Genomic DNA, 26,441 nt, shown 5'->3' with positions numbered 1-26,441 from the left:
CTGTTTAGGATTCAGACAAATCCAATTGTGTAGATCAATGCCTGGATTATATTACAATTGCCAACAGGGATTCCCAATTTGTATGTAAAACACTCACAGTTTCTGGTGCATTGTCTATTCTATTTAGATTATCAAAAACATTGCCATCTGTGCTTAGCTCGTGAGTTGTAACTTAAAGTGACGCTGGTCGCAAAATGGCGTCTTGCAGATTCTTGTTTCTAAAATGGAGTCTAGCTGCCATTCACAAAATGGCGTCACGCACGCTTCAATTTTAAACTGATCTTGTCTCAGCCAATTATCCTGCTTTGACAGTACACACCATACTGTATAGTGAGGGCATTTAGGAGAGCATGAGAAAGGGGACATATAGGTGGAGGTGAGTGTAGTTGTACACACCATAATGTATAGTGAGGGCATTTAGGAGAACATGAGAAAGGGGACATATAGGTGGAGGTGAGTGTAGTTGTACACACCATACTGTATAGTGAGGGCATATAGGAGAACATGAGAAAGGGGACATATAGGTGGATGTTGGTCTAGTTGTACACACCATACTGTATAGTGAGGGCATTTAGGAGAGCATGAGAAATGGGACATATAGGTGGAGGTGAGTGTAGTTGTACACATCATACTGTATAGTGAGGGCATTTAGGAGAACATGAGAAAGGGGACATATAGGTGGAGGTGAGTGTAGTAGTTGTACACACCATAATGTATAGTGAGGGCATTTAGAAGAGCATGAGAAAGGGGACATATAGGCAGAGGTGAGTGTAGTTGTACACACCATAATGTATAGTGAGGGCATTTAGGAGAACATGAGAAAGGGGACATATAGGTGGATGTTGGTCTAGTTGTACACACCATACTGTATAGTGAGGGCATTTAGGAGAGCATGAGAAATGGGACATATAGGTGGAGGTGAGTGTAGTTGTACACACCATACTGTATACTGAGGGCATTTAGCAGAACTTGAACAAGGAGACATATAGCTGGAGGTGAGTGTAGTTGTACACACCATACTGTATAGGGAGGGCATTTAGAAGAGCCGTGCTCTGCAGCAGCTGCTGGTAACCATATAAATCAACATGTTTCTCTCAATTTTCTATAGCAATTCACAAGGAGAAGGCAAACATCTAGTTACTCAGAGTTAATACACTGTTTCACTGTCACTGTAATTTGTAGAAAGTGGATAATGTTTTTTTTGCTATTACAACAACATCAGTTTTGACAATAAAACCGTGCTGACACATAGCCCCCATATAATTATTTTTTTCTTACTATAGAATTTATTCTTAACAAAATACTTCAGAATTGACTTGAGCTCCTTAGCATAACTGAGCATTCCTGTCAAATCCCCAACTGTTCCTTCTGTTGTTGCAGATTTCCATATTTCCTTAGTGTCACAATGTTCAGGTATTTCATATATGAGAAGAATTCTACCACAGACCTGGGGATTTGTCTGAGCAACAAAGCAGACAGTGCTGTAATCCTTGGTGACACAGTCCCATGTCATTATATTTTCTTACAGTCAAACAAAACACCTACTCTAAGCTTCTTGCTGTAGATGTGGGGTTATAAGAAGCCATATGTTTGATTGTGCTCTTCATCTGTAGCCTTGCCGCATCAAAACACTTAGATACCAAGTAAGAATCTGTATGTATAAATGTTGATCAGTGAATCATTCGATAACCTGACACTACGGCACAGCGTATTTACATCCTTGTTCAAATGAGATTTTGGCTCGAACACTAGGTAGCGGTTTACATTAATCTCCATACTTAATTATTTTGTCTGCCAAAAGCACAAAAGTATTTAGGTCTGGCCCTTATTCGTTTTATAAGAAACAATACAATCAACAATCTTTCTGGGTGATTAGCATTTAAATGGAAATTGTGTGCTTGATCTCTTATGCAGCCAATGGCTAAATGTGCGTTATTTAAACATGATTCAGATTGGCAGTTCAATAATGGGGATGCATTCGTTCAGTCACATCGGTAAAGCGGTCATTACTAATAACTACTGTAGTTTATTCTTGATGGATATCTTATTAGGGATTAGTAGTCATATAATATATGCTGCACTTTATGACGTAGTAAGACCACCTTTGTGTAGCCATGAGAGCTTCATTCATTTATTTGTTTTTCGGTATGCTTTGACCAGTAGGTGGCGGCATCCTGTTGCTTTCTATGGTGATATCTTCTATTTGTAAGGTACCGAATACTTTCTGCAGTGCCGTACAGGGAATAATACAAGTCACAGTGAAACTTAACACATCAAAGATACAGTAGTCCGAAATATAAACTGACATACAGTATCGTTGAACCAACATAGAGCATTAAACGGGCAAACTAGGTAGGATGTGGACAGGGGGCGCGGGTGGCTAACTCGCTGTATCTTGACGGGTAAGGGGAGGTGAGTCACATGAAGTGGAAGGCAGTTCAGTGAGTCTGCACCCAACGAAGGGCAAGCACACAGAGTGAGAGTCGCCCAAAGGAACTAGGTGGCAAGAGACAAGGAGCACTGGCAGCAAGGGATAGTGCTAAGGCTGAATATGAGGAAGGAGGGAATTCTTCCTACTTCTGCATTCTAATATGATGGGAAGCACCCAGCCCCACCCCAACCAACAATAAGATGGATCTCTCCTTCAGGCATGTCCCGGAGGAGAGATGTATCCAATTGTTGGTTGGGGTAGGGCTGGGTGCTTCGCATCATTAGGCCCAGTGTCGGACTGGGGCATGAAGGGCCCACCAGGGGAATGCAGTGATAAGGGCCCATACGAAGGGGTGTGGCCAGCCTTCCACAGAGGCAGAGTGCATGGTCTGGGCCCCTTTGAAAATATATATATATATCGTAAATACTGCTAGTGCATGCATGATAATGTACCAGATTAATAACAGCAATGCATCGTAGAAAATCCACCATAGTCCTGCACAGTCTGTAACCTGATCCCTAGAAGATGGGGTGGGCCCTCAGGCAGTGGGACCCACCGGAGGTTTCCCCTGTACCCCTGTGGTCCAGTCCGACACTGATTAGGCCCCTCTATGTAATGCCACGAACGGCAAAACACATCATAATGGCCCCTCCCCAAGGACTCGCGATTGCCGGCATTGTACGCCCTGTCCTTTCCACTTCACTCGCAAGTGGGCAGGATGCAGGAGGGCTGCCTACTGTCCCAGGGGACATCCTTGCAAATTCGAGAGTCTCTCGCACCTTCCGGTAGAGTACAAAGTAACAGGAAGTTCCCTGTGCAGAGTTTTGCCCAGATCAGTCTTATCCTATTGCAAAGTTCTCACTGGTCCCTGACATCTGTGACCTTCTACTGTACACATAATAGAAAAATCAGTGAAACTTATTAAAATTTTGTCTTAAGTTTTTGATTTTTTTTATTCTGTTTAGTGTTCTTTGTAGAGGATTCTGGGGCTTGCTAGGAGTTGCCGTACATTCCCAGGCTCTGTATTTGTGTGGTACCCTGTGCGTGACTTTGAGTGACATGTTGTATTTATAGGTCTGCGGGCAAAATACCTCTGCATTTCACTTATTCTCCTGCAGCCTCCAGCACTGACTGTGTATTTGTCATGACTTCAAGCCAATAAATAAATAATGCCGACCTGGGCAGCTCTATTAGATAGTGTCTGCGGCTCGCAATCATAGGCTCAGCGCCTCTCAGCGACATCCATCACTAAAGGATTGAAGTGTCAGGCAATTGGGGCCATGCCTTAAGGCACTGTTATCCAAGCATTTGCATGGAGAGCAGCATATATGTTACAAGTATGTGCTTGCTGGATATAATACACAATACATGGTGTCATAAATAAAGTCTGCGGACGTTGTTAATGATGATAGGGGCCACAAAAGGGGCCTGCATGAAGGTAATCACCATTCCTTCCAGTTTCTACACAGTAACACCTTGTTTTATGAATGCTGAGTAATAGATATTTAATGAGAACAGCAATATCAGTAGCTGGATGGAGCTACTCTCATACAGATCTACATACAATCAGCCTGTGATGCACCTTCAGTCACCCTAAAACAATAGTGCCTTCTACTGTCTCATTCTAGCCATAACCATCTACATTACGGGGCACTTTAATGCAGAATAGCAATATGAACATAAGTATGAAACGACAGAAGTTTGAAAAAAAAAGGTCTTTACTTGCTTGTGTCAGTTGGATACATCTCAAGCTGTGTTTAGCTCAGTGATTCACAAACTTTCTTGAATCAAGACGCCCTAGAGCAGGGGTGGGGAACCTTTTTTTCTGCCGAGGACCATTTTGATATATAGAACATTATTTGCGTGCCAGGTGCAGGCCACACCCCTTCCGTGTGACATCACATGGGGCGGGGCCACAATTGCAGGCGAATACAGCAATGACCAGAGTATCCTGAGGATGTTCCGGGGAGCTGTTAAGGGCAGCGGTGTGACAGTCTGAAGCGTCCTAAGGACACCCCAGGCGGCACTGCTGCATAGATTCTAAAGCTGAAGGCCAGACCAAATGATTCCGTGGGCCTTATACGGTCCCCGGGCCTGAGGTTCCCCATCCCTGCCCTAGAGTATCAGTATTTTTTTCACGCCACCCCTGGGCCAAGGGTTTCTTATAGAGATTCAGCAAAACTTATTGAATAAATTGAGCTTATTTGTCATCCTTAGGTTTAGTTAGCAGCCACTATCACTGGTTTTGCCTATCACATTGGCAATAAATAATTTGATTTGGTCCTGAACCACCTACCTGTGGCACACCTCAAGTGCCCAGCACCCAGTTTAGGAACCACTGGTTTAGCTAAAAAACTGCAATATTTGGGCCAGACATGTGTTAGCTTTACAAACAAGAGTATAGTAACATTTATTTTTCTACACAAAACAATAATGAAACAAAATGTTATATACACATAAGAGACTATTGTCTGGAAAGTTATTAATAAATGCAAAGTCTAATTTTCAATGTAAAATGTAATTAAATAAAACAATTTAATGAAATACAAACAACTTTTGTTTTTCCCTTTAAAATGTATGTGGAAATCTTCTTTACTGCAGTGATCCAAATGGAAATGTCAAGTAAGTAATGAGAATAGACGTCCGCAGTTTGATGTACGAGTTAGCAGCAACGCTAGCAATTCAGCTGGAGGGGTGCATTTGAAATCGGCCAATCAGAAGCAGCTAAATAGTGCTACTGATTTTGTTGCAGCAGTACCAGTCTCCTGAAAGACATATCTGGCAATGCAATTGTGTCTGACTAGGTCACAATGATGAGGATACACCATTCATTTACACTGCCTACACTTTCCCATACTAAACCTCCACTGTTCAGCCTCTCCATCAATAAAGGGATACAGGTCAATGATATGCAAACAAAATTCCCACTTATTTAAGAACTGATCTATAAGCAATTTTGTACAGATTCACAGGGTTTATGGGTTATGTTGCTTGCTGCAGCACACCTACCAATTGGAATATAATATGATTGATTCAAGAAATATGTACGTGTGACAAACCATGAAAGAAAAACATATTTGGTCGACCAAAACCTTTCTCAGCATGAATCCGTCACACCGGTCACTTTCTCCTGCGCATGGTTGAGTAACTGCTGGATGTATTACAAATAGCCAATTAGGCCAGTACATTGTAGGCTGATATTAATACATGGTGATGTTTGGTTTCTGAATGAACAATCTGATTAGTGAACAATCGAATATTTACTGACGTCGCTGATACAGAGTAGAACGCTGCTGCGATAGCTTTAGCGCCTTTTGCTGCAGTTGCGTCTGCGACTTCATGCTAATGCTAGTAAACGCCCTTCGCCTGGTGTACAAGCGTGCGTCTGACTGTGCAAGGACGCCCACATTTAGACGCTGCCATCGGATTCACTGTCGAACTTGCACCTGACTTATGCTAAGTGCAGGTTCTCCGTCAGAGTGTGAGCGATTAAGCGCCTGAGTTCACAACCACTTCGACACGTCCCGCGACACTCCCATAAGACAGGCCATCGCTGCGCATCTGAATAGCAACTGCCCTGGAGAGCCCAGTACCTTTCCAATACTTTGTGTCTCATTCCCATCTGCGCCTCTGTGCGCACACACCACGGGACACATGCGCTGCGCAGCCTACCATTTGCGCCAATATCGGCCCAATGTGCTAAATGTAAGGATAATTTCTAGAAAAACAAATGAAACAAAGATGAACCAGATCTCTACATCATTTTTTTCATTGGATAGTTTACACTTTGGGCAGCGTAAACTTTTATCGGTTCCATGGATTCAGTGGCGTCCCTCCCCGCGGTGTCACCGAAGGCGGAGAGGGAAGATGTCTGCACACTGCCAAAAAGGGCGTGGCCATGTGAGAGGGGGCGTGGCCTGAAGCCCTGTGCTTGTTACTTGGGGGGGGGGTGCAGGAGGTCCCTGTGTGGAGTGCCGGCCGGCTCCCCCAGTGACATGAGCCGAGTGCTGTACTTAATGCTACAGTGCAGCACCCGGCTCCTATCAGTGCGGGGGAGTCTGCACCTTGGTGGGTGACACCTGGGTGCGGACCGCACCCCCCCTTGTGACGCCACTCCATGGACTATCCGTTTTATAAGAAGTTTCTCTTAATTCCAGCACCAGTCTGATGATAACATTTTGTATGCTCTCTTGAGAATTTAATATTTGTATCTATTATAAAAGAAAAAAAATCCACGTTGATTTGTTGCATCCATATGAATAATATGAAGATTGAAGCTATCATCTGCACAGGAATTATAACCGTCATTTATCATCAGTGTCTGATCCCATCCTGGATGCGTTCTCACAATTAAATGGATCTTTTAGCACCTGTATTATAATGTGATTCTGCCATTACCCAGGCATACCTGATTTCCTGATGCACAGCTGTTATTCTGCATTAAGGTAATGCTTCCATCTCATTTCCTTGGACAGGTTTATTATGTAAGCTATGTTTAGCTATGTCCTGAAAGTGACAGATGAATGAGGATCCCTAGGGAAGGCTGTGCGAGAGGAGCAGGCAGCTGAACCACACCTACAGATTGAGTCAGTGACCTGTAACGTTATTATTTTGTCTAGGTGTCCAATCAGGACCTGTTCAACACTGTAATCGCTCTGTATGACGTCTGCCTGCCTGATATCGGTGTGGAGAATTTAAGAACGTATGTGTTTGAGCGTGGAGCAAAAACTGTCCTTTTACTCCGGGACCAGCAAGGTCAGTATGATGTTATTATATTTCATTGGAAGTGCGAGCATTGTGTTCATTCTATACCAAAAATACTTATACATCATGAACTACACATCCCAGCATGCCGTGCCACAGTTTCGCTGTTTGGCCATGCTAAAACTATTGCAGGCCCTGCTGAGATGTGTAGTTGATCAGCAGCTATAGGGACGCTTATTGCTTACCCCTGCTGTATACAGACAGAGCCTTATGTATTTCATGAATGTGTACCAAATACAAGCATACTGTACATGACATTGTTTTCAGATCCCCGGTTTTTGTTTTCTCTAGTACTGTTTACATTTATACTGGTTACTCTCCCTAGTGCGGGATGTTGGGTTATTTTCCTATTGATACCCTTAATACAAATTTAAATAAAAACGCATATATGTCTATTATGTAGATTTCTGGTTGAAGCCATTGGCTGCTTCCTTGTATGCAGCTTCACTGGCTCCAGCTGCGTGAATGTCCCAGTCATCCGGAGTAACCTGAAGGGGGGGTGGGCTCAGATGACCAATGAACCCAGGAAGGTTAGTGTCTGGCGCCAATGTAGTGGAAGAATTTTCCTTAGAAAAAATAGGGGCTCTGTGTTGTGCAATCCTCTTACTCAATAATAAGCTACTTCTACACAAGAGAATGTCCATTCTATATAGGCATCATAAAATACCAAGTGGTTTTATTAAAATATATAATATCACAGTGTCTTGGAGAGATATTAACTCCTATAATGGAGACACAATACTTTCAATTTACTTTGCAATTTATGGACAAGAGAATATAATGGCATGATATACAATCATTAAAAAATAGGTATGTACCATACTGTGCAAAAGTTTTAGGCAGCTGTGGGAAAAATTCTGCAAAGTAAGAATACTTTCACAAATAGAAGTGTAAATAGTTTATTGTTATCAATTAACAAAATTCAAAGTGAATGAACAGAAGAGAAATCTTAATTAAAAAAAAAATCTATATTTGGTGTGACCGCCATTTGCCTTCAAAACAGCATCAATTCTTCTAGGTACTCTTGCACATAGTTTTTGAAGAAACTCAGCAGGGAGGTGGTTCCAAACATCTTGGAGGACTAACCACTGAACTTCTGTGGATGCAGGCTTGCTCATATCCTTCTATCTCTGCATGTAATCCCAGACAGATTCAATGATGTTGTGGTCAGGGCTTTGTGGGGGCATACCATCACTTCCAGGACTCCTTGTTCTTCTTTACGCTGAAGATAGGTCTTAATGACATTGGCTGTATGTTTGGGGTCGTTGTCCTACAGCAGAATAAATTTGGAGCCAATCAGATGCCTCCCTGATGGTATTGCATGATGGATAAGTACCTGCCTGTATAGCCAGGGGCGTTTTTAAGAGAGGAGGGGGCCCGTGTGCACTCCTCGTGCGGGGCACCCTCCTCTCCTTGGTGGCTGGCAGCCGACTGACGCGGCTGGCCAGCCACCGGAGCATTAGTAGACTCTGGGCACTAGAGTGTGCCCGGAGTCTACTGCGGATGCGCAGAATGCCTGAAAATGGCTGCGGCGGCCATTTTTCTGTTGTTCTGAGCAGCAGTGACACCCGACCTGGAACCTCGGACAGGTAAGTTTAAAAAAAATATGGGTGCAGTGTGTGCTGTGCGGGGCCCCCCTGTACCCGGGGACCCTTGTGCCCCGCACACACTGCACCCTTTATAGATACGCCACTGTGTATATCTCAGCATTGAGGACACCATTAATCCTGGCCAAATCCCCAACTCCATTTGCAGTACTTGGGCCATGTTGCTTTGTCACCCAATCACCTCAGTCGAGAGGAAACATTTTAACACTTTTCAGGAGTTGAATTTCGAAAAAATCCCAGCTTAGTGGGTGTTTAGGTCATGGAAGGAATATACTCCCCAAATTTAATGTTTCTAGGTCAAGGGATTTGGGTGGGCGTTGATGAGCCAGTCAGTAAGGACATTTGTTTTTATATATTAAGATTTATTTTTATTTTTGCATCTTGTTTGCAGCAGCACAACAGGGATCATTTTATCACCTAGGGGTAGCAGACATGTTTTCAGATACAGAATCTTTATTACTATGCTTTTGTTTTATTTTTGCTATCTTGGCAGAGGTGCTGAAAGAATACAAAGACAAACTGTGGCCTGAAGTGGAAGTTCCCGTGACGTCGTCTGCCCATGAAGCTAGTGATGAGGAAGAGTGTTCCAGCACATTCTCAGCAGTATTTAGTGACCCTGATAGCAGCGAGGAAGAGGAGGAAGAGGACGTGTAAGATAGCCACACTGCTACATTTTGGGGGGCGCTGTAAGATGCATCTTAGAAGCTCCCGTCTGGCTTCGGCTCAGTTATCAGAACCCAAATCTGCGTAATACAGGCTTCGCGAGCTTCAGTATTAGTCTTTCAATTTCAATAACTTTATTTCAATAACTTTAAATGTCAGTGTTCAGCTCACAAGAAGCCAGCGGCACGCCGAGCATTTACAAAGCAATTGTTGTGATCTAGAGAAGGACTCCGGCATGTCAACGTAACCTTTACATTGATGCCCAGACATCTATTGTTTTTATGAATACAAATGCCTGCACTTTGCTTTTCTGTGCGGTGACATATAAAATATGAATTCAGTGTAAGATTGGAAACCACAGTGTCTGTGCTCGCTGTACACAGGGCACAAGCAGGCAGGGGTGGGGGGGCGCACTGCAGACTGTTGTTCTGCAGATGTTATAGGGGCTCACGAGGCATTGGCTCCCGTGAGTTATTCTTTGGCTGCAGTATTTATGCTGCATACTAGTAGAAGCCTTTCCCTGGTGTACATCCGTGATGAGTCTGACTGTACAAGAACCATGACGCCCACTGAATAGGCACCTCCCTGTCACAGCCCATGGAACACTCAATACGTTTCCAATACATTTCTGAGGGATGCGATCAGTATTTCGACCGCTGGGATTCCGGTGGTCAGAATACCGACGCCGGAATCCCGAAACAAGTCAGAATACCGGCGCCGGCATCCCAACCTCCGGGATCCCAAAGGAAAGTACTGGGGTTAGGGGTAGTCTTTAATGGGGGAGGGTTAGGTTTAGGGTGCAGGGAGGGGGAGGTTAGGTTCTGGCACCGGGGAGGGAGGGTTAGGGGTAAGGAGAGAGGGAGGGTTAGGGTTAGGCACTAGGGGGAGGGTTAGGGTTAATCATTAAGGAGGGAGGTTTAGGGTTCGGGGAGGGGGAGGGGGAGGTTAGGGTTAGGCATTAGTGGGAGAAATTAGGGTCAGGCACCGGGGAGGGATGGTTAGGGGTAAGGAGAGGGGGAGGGTTAGGTTCAGGTAACAGGGAGGGAGGGTTAGGGGTAAGAATAGGGGGAGGGTTAGGTTTAGGGTGCAGGGAGGGAGGGTTAGGGGTAAGGAGAGCGGAGGGTTAGGTTTAGGGTGTGGGGAGGGGGAGGTTAGGTTCAGACACCAGGGATGGAGGGTTAGGGTTAAGGAGAGGGGGAGGGTTAGGTTCAGGTAACAGGGAGGGAGGGTTAGGGGTAAGGATAGGGGGAGGGTTAGGTTTAGGGTGCAGGGAAGGAGGGTTAGGGGTAAGGAGAGGGGAGGGTTAGGTTTAGGGTGTGGGGAAGGGGAGGTTAGGTTCAGACACCAGGGATGGAGGGTTAGGTGTAAGGAGAGGGGAGGGTTAGGTTTAGGGTGTGGGGAGGGGGAGGTTAGGTTCAGACACCAGGGATGGAGGGTTAGGAGTAAGGAGAGGGGGATGGTTAGAATACCTAACGCTAAGTGTTGGTATCCTAATCCTGTCGGGATTCTGACTGTTGGGATTCTGACCGCTGGGATCCCGTATGTATTCCACTTCTGACACTCTGACACCATATGTCTTGTTCGTTCCTGCAACTCCAGACTCAGAATCAGGCCCTATAACCCTATTGATAATTGTTTATTAAGGTATTTGAAGTCATCTGGAAGTTTCAGAATTTGAGGTAACTGAAAGCCATGGACAAGGCCATAGTCTATAGATTTACCAGCTTAGTATAAAGCTGTGACCAGGGCCTGGATGCCCCCTTGTTAAGGGGATGCCCATTGTTATTATTTGTCCAAATTTAAATTGCTAATTCGGCAGCTAGACTAGCTCCTTGGTATTCATTAAAATATCACGATGAGCTGAAAATGTAAAATAAATGTCACTGATAGTAATATCCTGTACAATGATGTCTGATACTATTATACCCCTTTCACACTGCCAGCAATAACCCGGGTTATTCCAAGAGAACGCGCAGCAACCCATGTTATTGTGCAGTGTCAAAGGACCCAGTTGAAATAACCCGGCATCTCAACCCGGCTAACAGGCAGGATTGAACACGGGTTCAACCCGGCTGGTGGTGCAGTGTAAACTGGTAACACGGGTCACATTTACAGCATAGGAAAAGCCGGCACTTTGAGATAATCTCATCTCCAAGCCCTGCTCGGCACGTGATGGCAGGCCACCAGTCTGAATGGGGTCTTTCCTGGGATGGACCAGTGTACAAAATTCTGGGTGTGCGACCCGAAAATGCAGTTTGAATGGAGTATTAGTCAACATATACAATAGTGTAATCTATATTAAATGATCCATATATCAGGGTTATTTATCTACTATAAACATTATACTTTCAGAGAAGAAAGTGAGAGATTTCAGAGCAGTTTGAAGGAATTCCTTACAGCAGTCACAAGAAGACGCCATCAGAGGAGACAGCCTGACCCTACTCCTGACGCTATCGGGATTGAATGCTGTCTAGTTGCTGCTCTCACGTTCAGGAAATCTGCGCTGTAAGTCTGAGTATCTATGTATTCAGTCCTGACATGTTGTCATCAGGTGGCTGCAGAGTAACCTCTGAGCACAGAGGCCATAGACTTTGCTGGATACTTTTAATGAAACTTTCACCAGCAGATTTAAGTGTAAGAACTTATCATATTCACAAAAACAACAATGTGTGCTAAAATAGTGCAATATACAGGAAGCTGACGGCCAAAATCCCGACTGCCGGCTTCCCGACTGTCTAATCCCAGCAAGGTACTAATGACAGGCGTCGAAATCCCGATTCCTGTCATTAGACCTACGCCGGGAGACCAACACCTGGCATACTGATCGAAGGTAAGCCGGGTGCTGGGCACGGACAGCTGTGAGGGAGGGAGGGTTAGGCTAGGGGCTCCCGGGGGGGGGGGGACTTAGGTTTAGGCCCCCCCTGGGAGGGTTAGGCTAGGGGAAGGGGGGGTTAGGGTTAGGTACCCCCAGGGGGTGGTTAGTGTTAGGCACCCCCCAGGGAGACTTAGGGTTAGGCTGCGGGGAAGGGAGGGTTAGGGTTAGGCACTTGGGGGGGAGGTTAGGGTTAGGCACTTGGGGGGGAGGTTAGGATTAGGCACTTGGGGGGGAGGTTAGGGTTAGGCACCTCTAAGGGGAGAGTTAGAGGGGTTAGAAAGGTTAGCGATACTTACCTTAATTTACGATCGGGATTTTCACCGCCATGCCGCTGTCGGGATTTGAACCGCCATGTGGCCGGCAGTAAATCATACTGATTCCCAATATACTTCGCAATTTCTAAACGTAATTATTACTACGTATATAGTATTTGTTACATTTTCTTTGTTAAACATATGCATTTTTTAAATCTAGAGTTAAAGTCAATGGTTAAATATGAAAAAAAGAAAGAAGAAAAGTCTCATGTTCATGGATCCTGTACTTAAAAAAAATATTTTGATATATTATCCTAATAGTATTTAGTTGCTTCAAACTCTCCCTAAATTTCTTAATTGTTTCAGGGAGGGTGCTTCAATAGTAATTTGCATGCAGGAATCAGTATTGTGTAGGGATAGGGATAGCTATTGTATAGTGGTGATGCTGCACATGATCTCTCAGTCCCGATGTACATAGCTGAGTGGACGTCAGCCATCGGAAAGAAGCATGCATTGGCGGCAACCATGGCGAGCCCTTCATCGAATGGGAATAGCAATTCCATTGGATCGGGAACATCTGTGGTTGCCAACCATCTGTAGTATTGTGCACTGATGAACTCTAACAACACCGAACAGTCTGTCTGTAGGTCAGAAATAGTGGGATATGTTATTATCAGTGTGGAGATATAGATGGAGATTGATGATAAAAGGTGTATCAGATGCTTTGTTGCATTTATCCTAGCGCCTGATAATAAAAGGTCTCTTTGTTATATACTGTAATGCACACGAGCCATATTCTTTTGGATCACTCATCTGCCTATTACCAGACATGAGATCCCCCAATAAACAATGTACTACGTACTTCCTATCTCTCCCCCGCTGTGTGTTACTGTGTGCAGTCCACATGTATCGCAATGTGTACAGACTTTGTGTCCACTATAAATCACCGATGAGCATGCTACATCTTATGATGCTTGAGTTTGCTCCATTTCCAGAAAAAAAGCAGCAGGTCTTTTAAATTGACTCAATAATGGAATCAGTTCAATTAGTTTTCTGCCTCATTAACTAGAGAAAACCCCAGAAATCGTTGTAATATATAAATGTACACACACACCCACACACCCACACACACACACACACACATATATAAGCTGCTGCGAAATGTGAGTGTAATATACTGTAGTTGCAAATTACATCCCAGGCAGTGGCAGAACTGCGGGAGACAATGGATTCAGCTGCTTCCGGGCTCCAGCCCTGAACGGGGCACCTCCTCCATTGTCCCGGTCCGCAGACCCACCAAGAGCCGCGGCGGGCCCGGGTAATGGGGTGTGACCTAATCGCGGGAGGCGTGGCCACGCCCCCTTCCCAAAAAAAAATACAAATTTGCGTGCTGGGGAGGGTGGGTGCTCTGAGCCCCCTCAGCCCGGTGCAAAGCCGGGGGGGGGGGTGCAATTAGTGTGATCGCTCCCCCGCACAGGCACAGGAGACTGCTGTGGCACAAGCAGTCTCCCACTGCAGCTCAGCACACGCTGTGTGCTGGTCTGCTGTGAGGGAGGGGGGGGCGGCGCCAGACCCGGGCCCCTCAGGAAGCCCGGGCCTGGGTAATCTGTACCTGCTCCCGCCCCCTCTCAGCGTCCCTGCCGGTCCGTGTCCTCCCTGCTGTAACTAAGAAGCCACAGAGCGGAGCACCGGTCAGCATCAGCGGCGCTCTTCCACTGTGACTCTGTGCTCTGCTCTGGTCGCGGGCCGTCACGTAAAATACGGCCGTGACCCTGAGCCAGGCTGAGTAGCCGGGAGACAGTGCGGACGTGCAGGGAGGAGGACGGCGCGGCTGTCATGGTGTGCAGTGGAAGAGCAGCAGAGAAGTAGCAGTGGGCTGGACAGTGACTTTTGAAGACTGAGTGATATAGTTAAAGAGCCTTGTATATCACTCTGTCATTATACATTTAAAGAGCAAGATTGTGTAAATATGGTGCATTAATGTCTTTAAGATTAATTAGATACACCTCCAGTGCTTCCAAATATATACTGTTTATATGGTAACACTGGAAGTGTATCTGATCTATCATAAAGACATTATTACGCCATATTTACACTATCTTGTTCTTAACTTTATCATGACAGAGTCTTATATTTAAAGAGCATGTCATCCTGACAGGGTTAGCATACCGACCTACTGACTGTCTAACATCTGGTGTCTATCTAGACATTGTCAACCTTTTTACTGTCTATCTATAGTCCGGAACCCACATTTCAGTTGCAATGTAATATGGTGCAAATCATTGAGTGAGTGTGAACCTGTACAGTCAGAGGAATCGGGGACAAAGTCCTCACATCATCTAAAGTTGGTACAATTATTACAGTGAAACTAAAAATCAAAGGCAAAAGTGTAGTCACAGATATTGAAGAAGGTTTATTTGTACCAGACCTAACTAACTTAATCGCCATTATTATCCTTGAGAAGAAAGGCAAGTGTACCGTGTGCAATAAGAAAGGGACAATAATAGCTACTGCTACCCGACGCCAGCAACTCTATGGGGCCCATTTATCGAATTGTATTTGAGGTAAAATCCCCGAAAACACACGTTTTCGGGAGTTTACCTCAAATACTAAGTATCCCCCATATGGATAAAGTAGGGACCGCAGCAGGTATCTCCGATACCTGCTGTGATCCTTCCATTACCTCTGGCAGCTGCCTCCCACATAGGTTTCTATGGGGGAAGCAATGCTGCCAAATTTACCAATATCCGGAATGCGATGCCATCCAGATATAGGCCCCCGCAGGTAACACCATCTGAAGGTGGTGTTAGCCGCTGTAGCTTATGGGCTACACCGCGCACTATTAGCCGGCGGAGGGATCCGCCAGAACCCTTCCCAGCTATGGCGGATCTGCATGTGCAGTCCATGGGACTACGCATGTGCACCACCCCCTGCACTGGCCGGCAGCGCTCCGGAGACATCGCAGGGAGGGGCACCTTTCGGAGCCCATGTCCCTACATGTCCCGGATGGCACATCCGGTCAAAGAGATCGCTTTTTGCAAATCAGGGGTATTACTGGCATGCCCTGATCGCTTTGCAAAAACGATCCTTGATAAATGGGCCCCTTGGTCTTAGATGCTGAATAGTGTTATGCGATGGCTGCTGCTGACTCTAGTCAAACTATGGAACTATGGCATAAGCGATTGGTACATTCAGGGTATAAGAACGTACAAAACAACTTCAAGAATGGCAGGAATGACCAGAAGCAATCCTGATCATCCGGTGTGTGACAGTTGCATCAAGGGTAAGGAAACCCGATGCCCCTTCCCAAAATCAGCAACTGGAGCTGAGGCACCACTATTGTTGGTACACTCAGATGTATGTGGTGTTATGGAACATGAATCGTTTAGCAGATTCAGGTATTTCATGACACTAATAGACGGTTTTACAAAAATGACCCATGTGTACGTCCTAAGAGCAAAAAGTGAAGTTATATACAAAATTGCGGACTACAAGAAAATAGTAGAAACCCAAACGGGTTACAAATTAAAGGCTATTGGAGGAGAATACCAAAACAAAAGTTTTTGGACTTCATGAGAAAATATGGAATCTAGCATCAGCTAACCATGTTGTATATGCCAGAACAAAAACAGTGTTAAGAGAGCGTGCAAATCGTACTATAGTGGAAAGAACTCGTGCAATGCTGAACGATCCTGACCTTGAAACAAAAAATTGGGCCTGAGGGAGTTCAAACAGCGGTTTATCTAAGGAACAATGCACCCACTGCTGCAGTGAAAGGGAAAACACTGATTAAAGCGTGGACCAATAAGAGGCCTGATATAAATCACTTAAGAGTATTTGGTTACAAAGCTTATGTACATATTCCAAAAGAAAGAGGACGCAAGTTGGGCTACAACTCACAAGACTGTATTTTTCTTTGATATTGTCTTGAGAACAAAGGATATAGGCTTTGGAATATTGCTAACAAAAAACTTGTTAAATCCCGAGATGTCATATTTTGTAAGTGAAACTGTGAACTGCCTGAGAATTGTGTAATGTGTGAATCAGTTTCCCGGTGACACTGTCTGGGAGCACTAACCAGCAACTTACTGCATTGCCTGACAGTCGTGGACTCTTTGGTTCATGCGTGACTTGGTCTTGGGCTTGAAAATAGAAAGAATAAAAAAAATACATATAATTTTGTTTAGAGCATTTATTTTAAATACATTAATGCTGACTTCTATTTGTAGTAATAATAATAATAATAATAATAGCATTAATTCAAGTGATTTATATTTCAGTAATTCAAGTGATTTATATATCAGTAATTCAAGTGATTTATCGGTAGTCTGCATCAGGGCCGTTTCAAGAGAGGAGGGGGCCCATGTGCAGCCTCCGTCACGGACCTCCTCCTCTCATTCCTGCGGCCGGTAGCGTACTGAGCGCAGCACCGCACTGATAGACCCTCGGTGGCCATTTTCCCTGTACTGCGCATGCGCAAAACGCCATTTTCCCCCCTCGACACACTGCACCCATTATAGACACGCCCCTAGTCTGCATTCAACTTCATTCATGTTCATTTCCTTTCAGAGACATCCCTCATGTTAGTGTTAGGTTCCCCCTGACCCTGGTGTCCTAGGCAGCTGCCTAATGGTATCTCCAGCCCTAAGAATAATCTCTTATGAGAATCCTGTGACCAATCATTTCCTAACACACAGAGGACCACATTGAGACCCGGTCGCAAGCGCTGAGCGCTCGAAAGCGGTTAGATGTTTAAGCCCTGCACACGCGCAGCGGCCGCACTGCTTGTGCGCAAGCCATGGAGCGAGAGAGAAATTCTCTCGCTTCGGAGCTCACTACAAAAGGGGCGGCTGTCGATGTTGATCGACAGCTCGACCTGTTTTGTAGGTGTGGCGGGGGGGTGGTTTCACAAACGGAGGCGTTCCTTAAGGAACGCCTGCCGATTTGTGGGCGGCCGCACTGACATCAGCAGTGATGTCAGTGGGGAGCTTCCTGCTCGATCAGAGCAGAAAGCTCCCTGGGGCTTGCGGTTGCCGAGACCCAACCTTAGGGTCTCGTCGCAAGCCCCGATGGTCACGATGGTCTCGACCATCGCGACCATCAACCTGGTCGGTCGCTAAAGCTGTGAGTGGTAACCCACAGCTTAAATAGCAACCAGGAGGCCGCACTTGAAAAGTCAAGCGGCCGCCCTCCTTCAGAGCTTCATTGCGACCGCCTCTGAATGAGGGCCAGACTGTGCAAACGTTTATTACAGCCTGCTCAACTTCATCAAACAAATGTTTATGTAGTTCTTAAAATGCTAATAAATAAACCATGCATTAAATAGATTCTCTGCGTCCTCCTTTTACCAGCCAACTAAACTGCCTACAGACTCCAGGCTGTCAGTCAGTTCTGGATTACTCCCTGGCGCAGATATAGTTAAATTCTGTAACCTTTTGTCTCTTAGCCAGTGCAGTATTATTTCTTGTGACTTATTGCTCACTTGAAGTAAGATTTGGATAAGGAGCATGAATTCCTACTTCATAATTTTATTCATGTGCCTGCTGATACCTGGAGAGCTCTATGCCCAGAGTCGGAATAAGGCTTGTGGGGGCCCCGGGGCAACTAAGTTGTGGGGGCCCTCTCGAAATAATTGACATCCCACTCCACCTTTTAGCACAATGCCCCCACTGTATGCCCCACAGTGTCCAGTGCCTCCCCCCTATGTATGCCCCACAGTGGCCCCCTGTTTGCTGCGCAGTGCCATAATCCCCCCCCCCCCCTTGTGCCACCAAGAACTCATCTTCTGTCCCGTTGCATGCATACAGTGCAGCAGAGCGGCTCCCGAGTGAGTCCCCTCGTCAGCGTCATGGACGTGATATGTCACGTGATGTTGATGAAGGGACATGGGAGCCGCGCTGGGTTGTATGTGTGTGACTCTGAATGCAGCAGCAGAACGCAGAGCTGTATCAACCCTCATCAAGAAACAAGTGCCACTGGGCACCTGTTCTCTGTTATTAAAGGGTTAAACCGACCCTGTATGGAGGCCCCTCTGTGTGTGGGGGCCCCAGGGCGACCGCTTCTGTTGCCCCTCCTTTGATCCAGCCATGTTTACACCAGGCCTCTTCCAGCAGGGCAAACCTATGCCACCTAGGATGATGCTTCTGGTGAACATCTTAAAGAAGAGCATCAGGTACGCCATCAGGCTCGGCATCGTCTGCACCATAAGGAGTGGCATGAGACACGTGGGTTACCCGGGAATGGTGAAGTGGCTGCTGTTGCAGCGTTTGCAGTATTTATATGCTTGTGCTTGTACTGCTCATACTAATGCCTGCACAGATATGGGGACAAAGGGCCTGATTCAGAGGCGGTCGCAAGAAGCGAGCGCTCTCTCTGAATGAGGGCGGCCGCTTCACTTTTCAAGTGCGGGCTCTTGGTCGCTAGCTAAGCTGTGGGTTACCACCCACAGCTTTAGCGACCGATCAGGTTGATGGTCGCGATGGTCAAGACCATCGCGACCATCCGGGCTTGCGACGAGACCCTAAGGTTGGGCCTCGGCAACCGCAAGCCCCAGGGAGCTTCCTGCTCTGATCGAGCAGGAAGCTCCCCACTGACATCACTGCTGATGTCAGTGCGGCCGCCCACAAATCGGCACGCCTCTGTTTGTGTAGCAACCCCCCCGCCTACAAAAAGGGGCGACCTGTCGATCAACATCGACAGCCGCCCCTTTTGTAGTGAGCTCCGGAGCGAGAGAATGCAGACAGCCTGGCACCATGCCAGAGCCCCTGCTCTCTTGTGCGCCTGTGTCATCTTCCTGAATTTCACTGTGAAAATGGCGCCGCTGAGGAAGAGGGACCCGCTTGCTGGCCTAAGGTACAATAAGATGTGGAGCTTGGAGGCACCCAGCTGCTCAGAGGAAGGGGACCACTGCGTATGGGGCCCCTTGGGGGTTAATACGCCCCTATGTGGATCCGTTTTAGAATAAAATGGATCCTCTATTGGACAAGTCTACCAAGTTGAGTATGGTCATTACACTTTGATTGTAAAGCTGTAGCTGCTTCCAGTCCTCTCATGTGACTCTCACGTATGCATCTTCAATGGCTGAAAAGTGGTATTGGCCAAGAAACATGAATTTATTAATTTCTTGTGCAAAGGGTCACGGATGCTTTTTGGGGAGTGTAAACATATTCTGTTTAATGGAATGCGCATTGATTAGGAGTTGTGAACAAAGCAAAAAAAGAGCAGGTAACGTCGTACCTTGACAAAACCATGTTGCATTCAAGGAGAGGGTGTGGGGGTAGGGGCACAGATGTAAAACAGTTGTCCAGCATGTGTGGCTGCATGCAAAAGCAGCCTGTATTTACCCTGCAGGAATAAAACATACATATATTTGCACCTCTTGTATACATCATGGTTTGTTCCAGGTGCAGAGTTACTGTACTCCATTTTTTGCATTGCTCCCATCTCACAGTCAGCCGCTTTGTAAGTGAGGAAGAGATGGACGCCAAGAGCAGGCATTAGATTCATATATTAAACTTCTAGAACAGAAGCTTATCATCATGCATTTACTAGCATAAGCTATTAGTGACATTGTGGGGAAAACGCATAAATACTGCATTATATAGATGTACTAATGCATATAAAGGGACTAAGGCACACCTTATTATTAATATTATTATTGATATGATGCCACAGTACTCCACAGCGCCTGGCAGTCGGGAAGGCAGAGCATACATGCAACGTGAACATATAATGTAGACAGAATAAATGCAGATATAAAATCGGAGGGTAGGAATGATTCCGCATTTCTGAGAGAGCTTACAGGACCGAGCTACGAGTCAGGGAACCGGTACAAATCAGCGACCACCGCTGCAATATGCCTGCGCTGGCATGATATGGGCACATGGCTTCATGTCACAGGCATTAGTCGCTCATCACGGGGCAAGGCCAGTGTGTACAAGGCGCTAGACTGCTCCCCATCCTGTTCTCTTACCTTTGAATGCCATGCGCACCATGGCAAGTATGCATAGCACCCGTTACTGGGACTCCTCTCCCCAAATACCGCACCAGTTGGGACAATGCAGTCCGAATCAGGAAGACAAGTTCGAGGTCTCAACTTGGGATTGTTCTGCCTAAATCTGGACAGTTTTGCAGCGCGACTGAAACAACATACAGGTAGGCAGTACTTAATGATAACTTATGTCCCTTTTTTCTGCCGAGAGCCATTTTGCTATAGATAACATTCGCAGGCCACGCCTCCTCCGTGTGATGTCACATGGGGACGGGGCCACAATCGCCGGTGATTACAGCAATGCCCGGGGAGCTGTAAGGGCAGCGGTGTGACCGTCTGAAGTGTCCTAAGGACACTCCATGTGGCACTGCTGCATAGATTCTGGCTGCAGGGTGCCATTCTAGACACCCTGCTAAGCTAACCAAATGAGGCTACCAGAAAAAAGCTCAGAGGGCCAGACCAAATGATTCCGAGGGCCTTATACGGATCCCGGGCCTGAGGTTCCCCATCCCTGCTATAGATTAGAAACCCTGAGCACATGACTCCAGTATGTTACAACCCCCAGGGTCAGATTAACAATGGGGCAGATGGAGCTCCAGCTCCAGGCCTCCACATAAAGATAGGCCCATCATCATAACAGCATGGCAATGGCAACACAGTTGGTCATAACTCATAATTGTATTTTTAGTTTTCCCTGAATATTCTGCAATTATTTTTTTTTACTCAGGGAAACAATGATGCCGATAGTGTAGGGAAGTGTAGACGCCCACATGGCTCTGACCACACCTCCTCCCATTCTCAGTATAGGCCAGAGGTTCCCAAACTCTGCCATTACAGTCCATGTTTTAAGGATATCCATGCTGCAGCACAGGTGACTTAATTACAGTAGTACATCAGTAAATGTGATTTAACCATCTGGTCAAGCATAGATATCCTTAAGACTTGGACTGTAATGGCGGAGTTTAGGAACCTCTGGTATAGGCCCTTGAACCTTTTCAGCCCTGTCTCATGTGGCCTTTAATCCAGCCTGCAATCATTAAAAAGGCCACCATGAGCTGACCATTCGTTTCCACTTTCAGTTATCTTGTGTACACAGTATTGATCATGGCACACTCCCTCTCTGGCTATTTATGGTGCAAAACGAAAAAATAAGTTATGGCAATTTCTCAAATGCATAAATTCTCTTAATTCATTCAAAGTCAGGACCATCTGCTCAGCATAAATGACTGTCTCTGGAACATGATGCCGTTTTTGTCTGTAGATCAAATAGCTCTGTTCCCGTGGATTTTCTGTTGTTATGAGCTACCTCGCTTATTGTGAATACACTTACCTCCAGCGCATTAAGGGTCTGTACATCGGTGTCATATTTGGACAGTTAACAGATTTCAGAATAATTTTGGATGATACTTTTGGGCTGTTTTTTAAGCCAGTATTCAAATGAAATCTGGTAAATGGAGATTTTGTTTTATGTCTTAGATATGCAGGGCCTTATTCTGTGTCGGATGCAGTGCCAATATCCAGCCAAATGGTCCATGTTTTTCAACTGTGCATAGTCTAAGTCTATAAAAAGGCGCATAGTGCTTGCGTCCCACGGTCTGACCGTACAGAGTCGCAGTACAGACTGAGATGCGCAGTCTCAGAAATTTATTGGTGGATGACTGGGAGGCGACTACTCAGGCACACGGACATGTACCGTCTTATGGGCGTGTTATGGGACTGGTTCTTAACTGAGACGCTCAATCGCTCACACTGGACGCCATACTCTGATGGAGAATCTGCACCTAGAATGGGGCTGGTGTGGCCGATGTAGTGTTTCTGTTAGACCGCGGGCAGGGAGTGTTTTTGCGCTCCCCGAAAAGGGGCCATGACCAATTCGTCACACTTGTAACACAATCACTATTCACCCGGCGGAGATTGGTCATCGCAACATTTCCCACACGTGGGACACTGCGGCCTGTGGGTGGGGAAGGCACAGGGCAGGCTGTTTTAGCGGGGCGCCACTAAAAGGGCAGGGCGAATTTTGCTCCCTTAAAAAAATCGGGCAGGGTGCGGTGCCTCGCTAAAACAGCCTAGCGGGAACTCTACGATGATTGTATATAAAGACACACCTAGCTGTATTTTAGCACACTCAATGTGGGCGTCTCAGTCCTTGCACATACAGACGCCTGGATGTACACCAGGGAAGGGCTTGTTCCGGTATTGGCATAAAGTTACAGATGCTACAGGGGCAAAAAAAGCTCACACGTTCACAGCTGGGTCCGACTTAGAATCAGCCCCAAATTGTCTGTTCATTTAATGCAAACAATCTCACCTGTCTACTTAGGGCCTGATTCACTACGGATCACAATCTGTGTACGCACGCAGTTCAACTGTAATGGTATGCTAATCCACTGCGATCGCAATGCAAACTCAGCACACAACATAAGGACGCCGACCTTACCTTACACACATCCGTAATGTTTAGCAGAATAGTGAAACCATCGGTACAATCGAGTACTATCTGACCCATACGCACACTTACGCAAGCCCTGACCTTACTCAGAAATTGCTAACAGCCACCCACGCTATCAGGCCTTAGGCTGCGTAGGCCCTCGCAGTGGGTAATTTATTCACGCCCCTGAAATGGTATGCAAACGCGCTGGCACGTCTGAGTTCGGCCGACCACCATCCGTCACCACCCACAAACGGCACTTACTGTTGATCACTCAGCGATGGCTTTGCGTAGCCTCTGCGATCGCAGTCCCGATCGCAGGGGCCGTCTCACGCACTGTGATGCGTACGCATGTGCAGAACGCAACAATCGTCCGATTGCGTGCGTATTAGAAACTGCGATCCTTGCTGAATCAGCCCCCATAGATAATATCACATAGCAGGCATATACAATGGAGCAGGTTAGGTGCGTGGAAATGATCATACATTGAATTTCTGCTTGTATTATCATGGGATTTTGCGCATTAGTATTAGATCTTCACATGTGCACATGAATATATTGTAACAAGCATTTTGTATTCCTCGTTGTTTGTGATGCACTTTGATGAATGAATAAGTTATAAGTTCAGTTTGCAATATGACTGTGTTTACTGGTAGTGTGCAGAAGTGTCTTACATTATGTAAAGTAGTAACCAGGTCCTGTAACGGATATTTTATAAGTGGTGCTGAACAGACCATTTTCTTAAAGTGGTTTTCCATCTCTAGATGAGTTTAATTTATAAGCTTGTAAATGTCCTACTGAAACGATTACTAAATACGTTGCCGTTTCTTTCCTTTTCTTTAATGCTTGTTTTTTCATCCATTGTTTTATTTACACGGTCGTATTTTTTTATTTTCCTAGCTCTGGGTTACAATACAGAATTGCTAAGCATAGCTGTGCGGAATCAATCGGAAGCAGAAATAGACAACTCTGCATGACAAAAGCACAGCAGGAAGGTTAAACCAGTGCATTTACTAAACTTGTAGGAGGCAGGGCCATCTTAACATATGGGCACACTGGACAGCTGCCAAGGACCCCATGATTCTAGGGGCCTTCAAGCAGGGCTGGACTGGGCTGGGAGGCATCTACATGGAACATGTGGCTACTCGTTCCATGCATAGGGCAACCGACTGAGACGCAGGCAGAGAAAGATACTCCTCGGCTGCTTTGACTGTGAATTACACACAATCAGAGCGGCCAGGCAGGACTCATCCACCTTCCCCCCAGCCTGCAGCCAAGGAGTTGGCACAGTGGAGGTACCTCATACTTTTATCACAGCTGCAGTACAAAGCAGAAACTGCCCTGTGCGATAGAGAAGAGGGGAGTTTAATCTGGGCAGGGGGCGGGGCTACACGGCACTGTGCCAGCAGCAGCAAGGGGGAGAAGAGGGGGAGGAGCTGCTGCAGACTCAGTTACCAGAGTGATAAAAACTATCCAACAGCCAGCCTATAAGGTAAGAGAGACTCGGGGTGGGGGCACGGTCTAGATTTATTGGTACTTTCTACAATATCAAAGGTTAAATTTTATTGACCATTTACATTTTTGCTCATGTGAATTGGTGTGTAGGGGCCCCAGTGCGTTTCCCAGGGCTTACAATGCTGTTAAAACAGCCCCAGCAGGAGGTTATATACAAACCAATAAATAAAGTCATGTGATGGTAGAAAACCCACTTTAGTGTAGCACCCTATTGGCTTGCAGTGTGGTGGAGGCTGTATTTCCCTAGCACCCACCTCATGGTCCGTCTCTTTCAGGCTGCTCAGTCCTCCTGATCTCTGGCTTTGGTGTTTGCTTGTTTTTTTTTTTTTTTATTAAACATTTTTCAAAATAAACAATAGCATACCTCCCAACAGTCCTCATATCACACGCAAAAGGGGGCATGGCCTCTTACCTGCGAGGCCACGCCCCCTGGTGTATGATGTTTTGGGTGTGTGACCACATGTCACTTCCCCTTTTCTTGTCATGCTGGTCAGCCCCCAGCCTCTCCCTGCACAGTGTGGATGACAAGCTGGCACCCTGTGCTTGTCACAACCCGTGCAGTTCCTCTTTCCTGCCTGAGGTGTCGCTCTCTGCTCTGGTACTTCTAGGACACTCAGCTGATCCATCAAACTGCTGAGATACAGACCATAGCGTGTAGAGGAAGGTAGGGACGGAGAGGATCCACTGTTTTCAGAAAATGATTCAAACTAGTCAATGTACGATTACACATAGTAATTGATCGATAATAACCATATGATACATGTTATGGAAACAAAAGAATGGGACATAGGAAAAATGATCAGATCAGAGGGGTGTGCCAGAACCAGGATGGTTCCTTCCCTATTCCTCACAAATTCATGCCATCTAAACCACTTTATCAATAGCAAAGAGACAGAGATCCAGTAAGGGAGGCCTAGTGTCTCCATTTCCAAGACAAAATGAACCTTAGCTACAATCGTGCCAATGAGAAGTGGAGACAGGTTCTTCCAAAATTGTGCAATATCACTTTTAGTCGCTACCAAAATATGACCTTAGAGCAGGGTTCCCAAACTTTTGTGAATCACGGCGCCCTAAAGTGTCAGAATTGTTTTCACGGCACCCCAAAGCCTAAGGTTTGTTTTTGAGGAATTCATTAAAAAATGTAGTAAAGTGAAGTAAATTGTGCTGACCTGTCATCCTTAGGGTCAGTTATGTGGTGTTGGACAGGTTTGTGCTTCTGTGTCTAAAGGTAGGTATTACCATGTATTTAGGCGCTCCTCAACATAAATGCTGTGACGTAGTCGACCGTACAGATGACATAGGTCAGTGTAGACATAAAATAAAATTTATTCATGAATACAAGGTGATGCATGGAATATAAATGCATACAGTCAAGACGTGCTGTAGATTCAAAAGGGATGAGAATTCACAGAATCAGTTGATAAATACTGGGTGAGGCAGAAAAATTATATCTGCCATGGACATTAGACATATGCAATAGGTGAATTATATATATTGTGGATGAATCAAGGCATGAAACATAAAACAAATGACAGGTCTGGTGAGTTCTGATTGCAGCAGGAAATGTGACTCCTGTTTTTAAAATAAGCACTATCGTGCAATGTACAAATAAATGGTAATAATTGTACACTTGGTAGTAGGCAAAAAAGTACAGGATATCATACCCGGTGGGTGATGGGGAGCCAGCGGGTGTTGAATTGCAGGGTGCCCGGGTTGCCCTGCAAGGCTCCTTACGCTTTACCCAAACGGAAATCAGATCCTGTGGAAAAAGTCCAGAGTCCTTGGAAGTGATTACAGGTGTAGCTAACCGACACGTTTCGAGATACTGGGTCTCTTCTTCAAGGCTGCCTTGAAGAAGAGACCCAGTATCTCGAGACTTTTTTGCCTACTACCAAGTGTACAATTATTACC

The 26,441-nt window shown here is 45.9% G+C and overlaps 1 protein-coding gene across 1 annotated transcript in view; it reads left to right on the top strand.

The window, feature by feature from the left end:
* LOC148474620 (uncharacterized) overlaps nt 1–26,441 on the top strand; it is a 395,468-nt gene that overhangs the window by 179,649 nt on the left and 189,378 nt on the right. The window contains exons 3-5 of the mRNA XM_088458374.1: nt 7,051–7,186; nt 9,296–9,452; nt 11,818–11,970. Coding sequence (XP_088314500.1) covers nt 7,051–7,186; nt 9,296–9,452; nt 11,818–11,970 — 446 coding nt within the window. The remainder of the gene's footprint in view (nt 1–7,050; nt 7,187–9,295; nt 9,453–11,817; nt 11,971–26,441) is intronic.

Source organism: Taudactylus pleione, unplaced genomic scaffold (assembly GCF_031769625.1).
Source record: "Taudactylus pleione unplaced genomic scaffold, aTauple2 ptg000828l, whole genome shotgun sequence".
In the NCBI taxonomy this organism is placed as follows: domain Eukaryota; kingdom Metazoa; phylum Chordata; class Amphibia; order Anura; family Myobatrachidae; genus Taudactylus; species Taudactylus pleione.
This window is presented reverse-complemented; position numbering and strand designations above follow the sequence as displayed.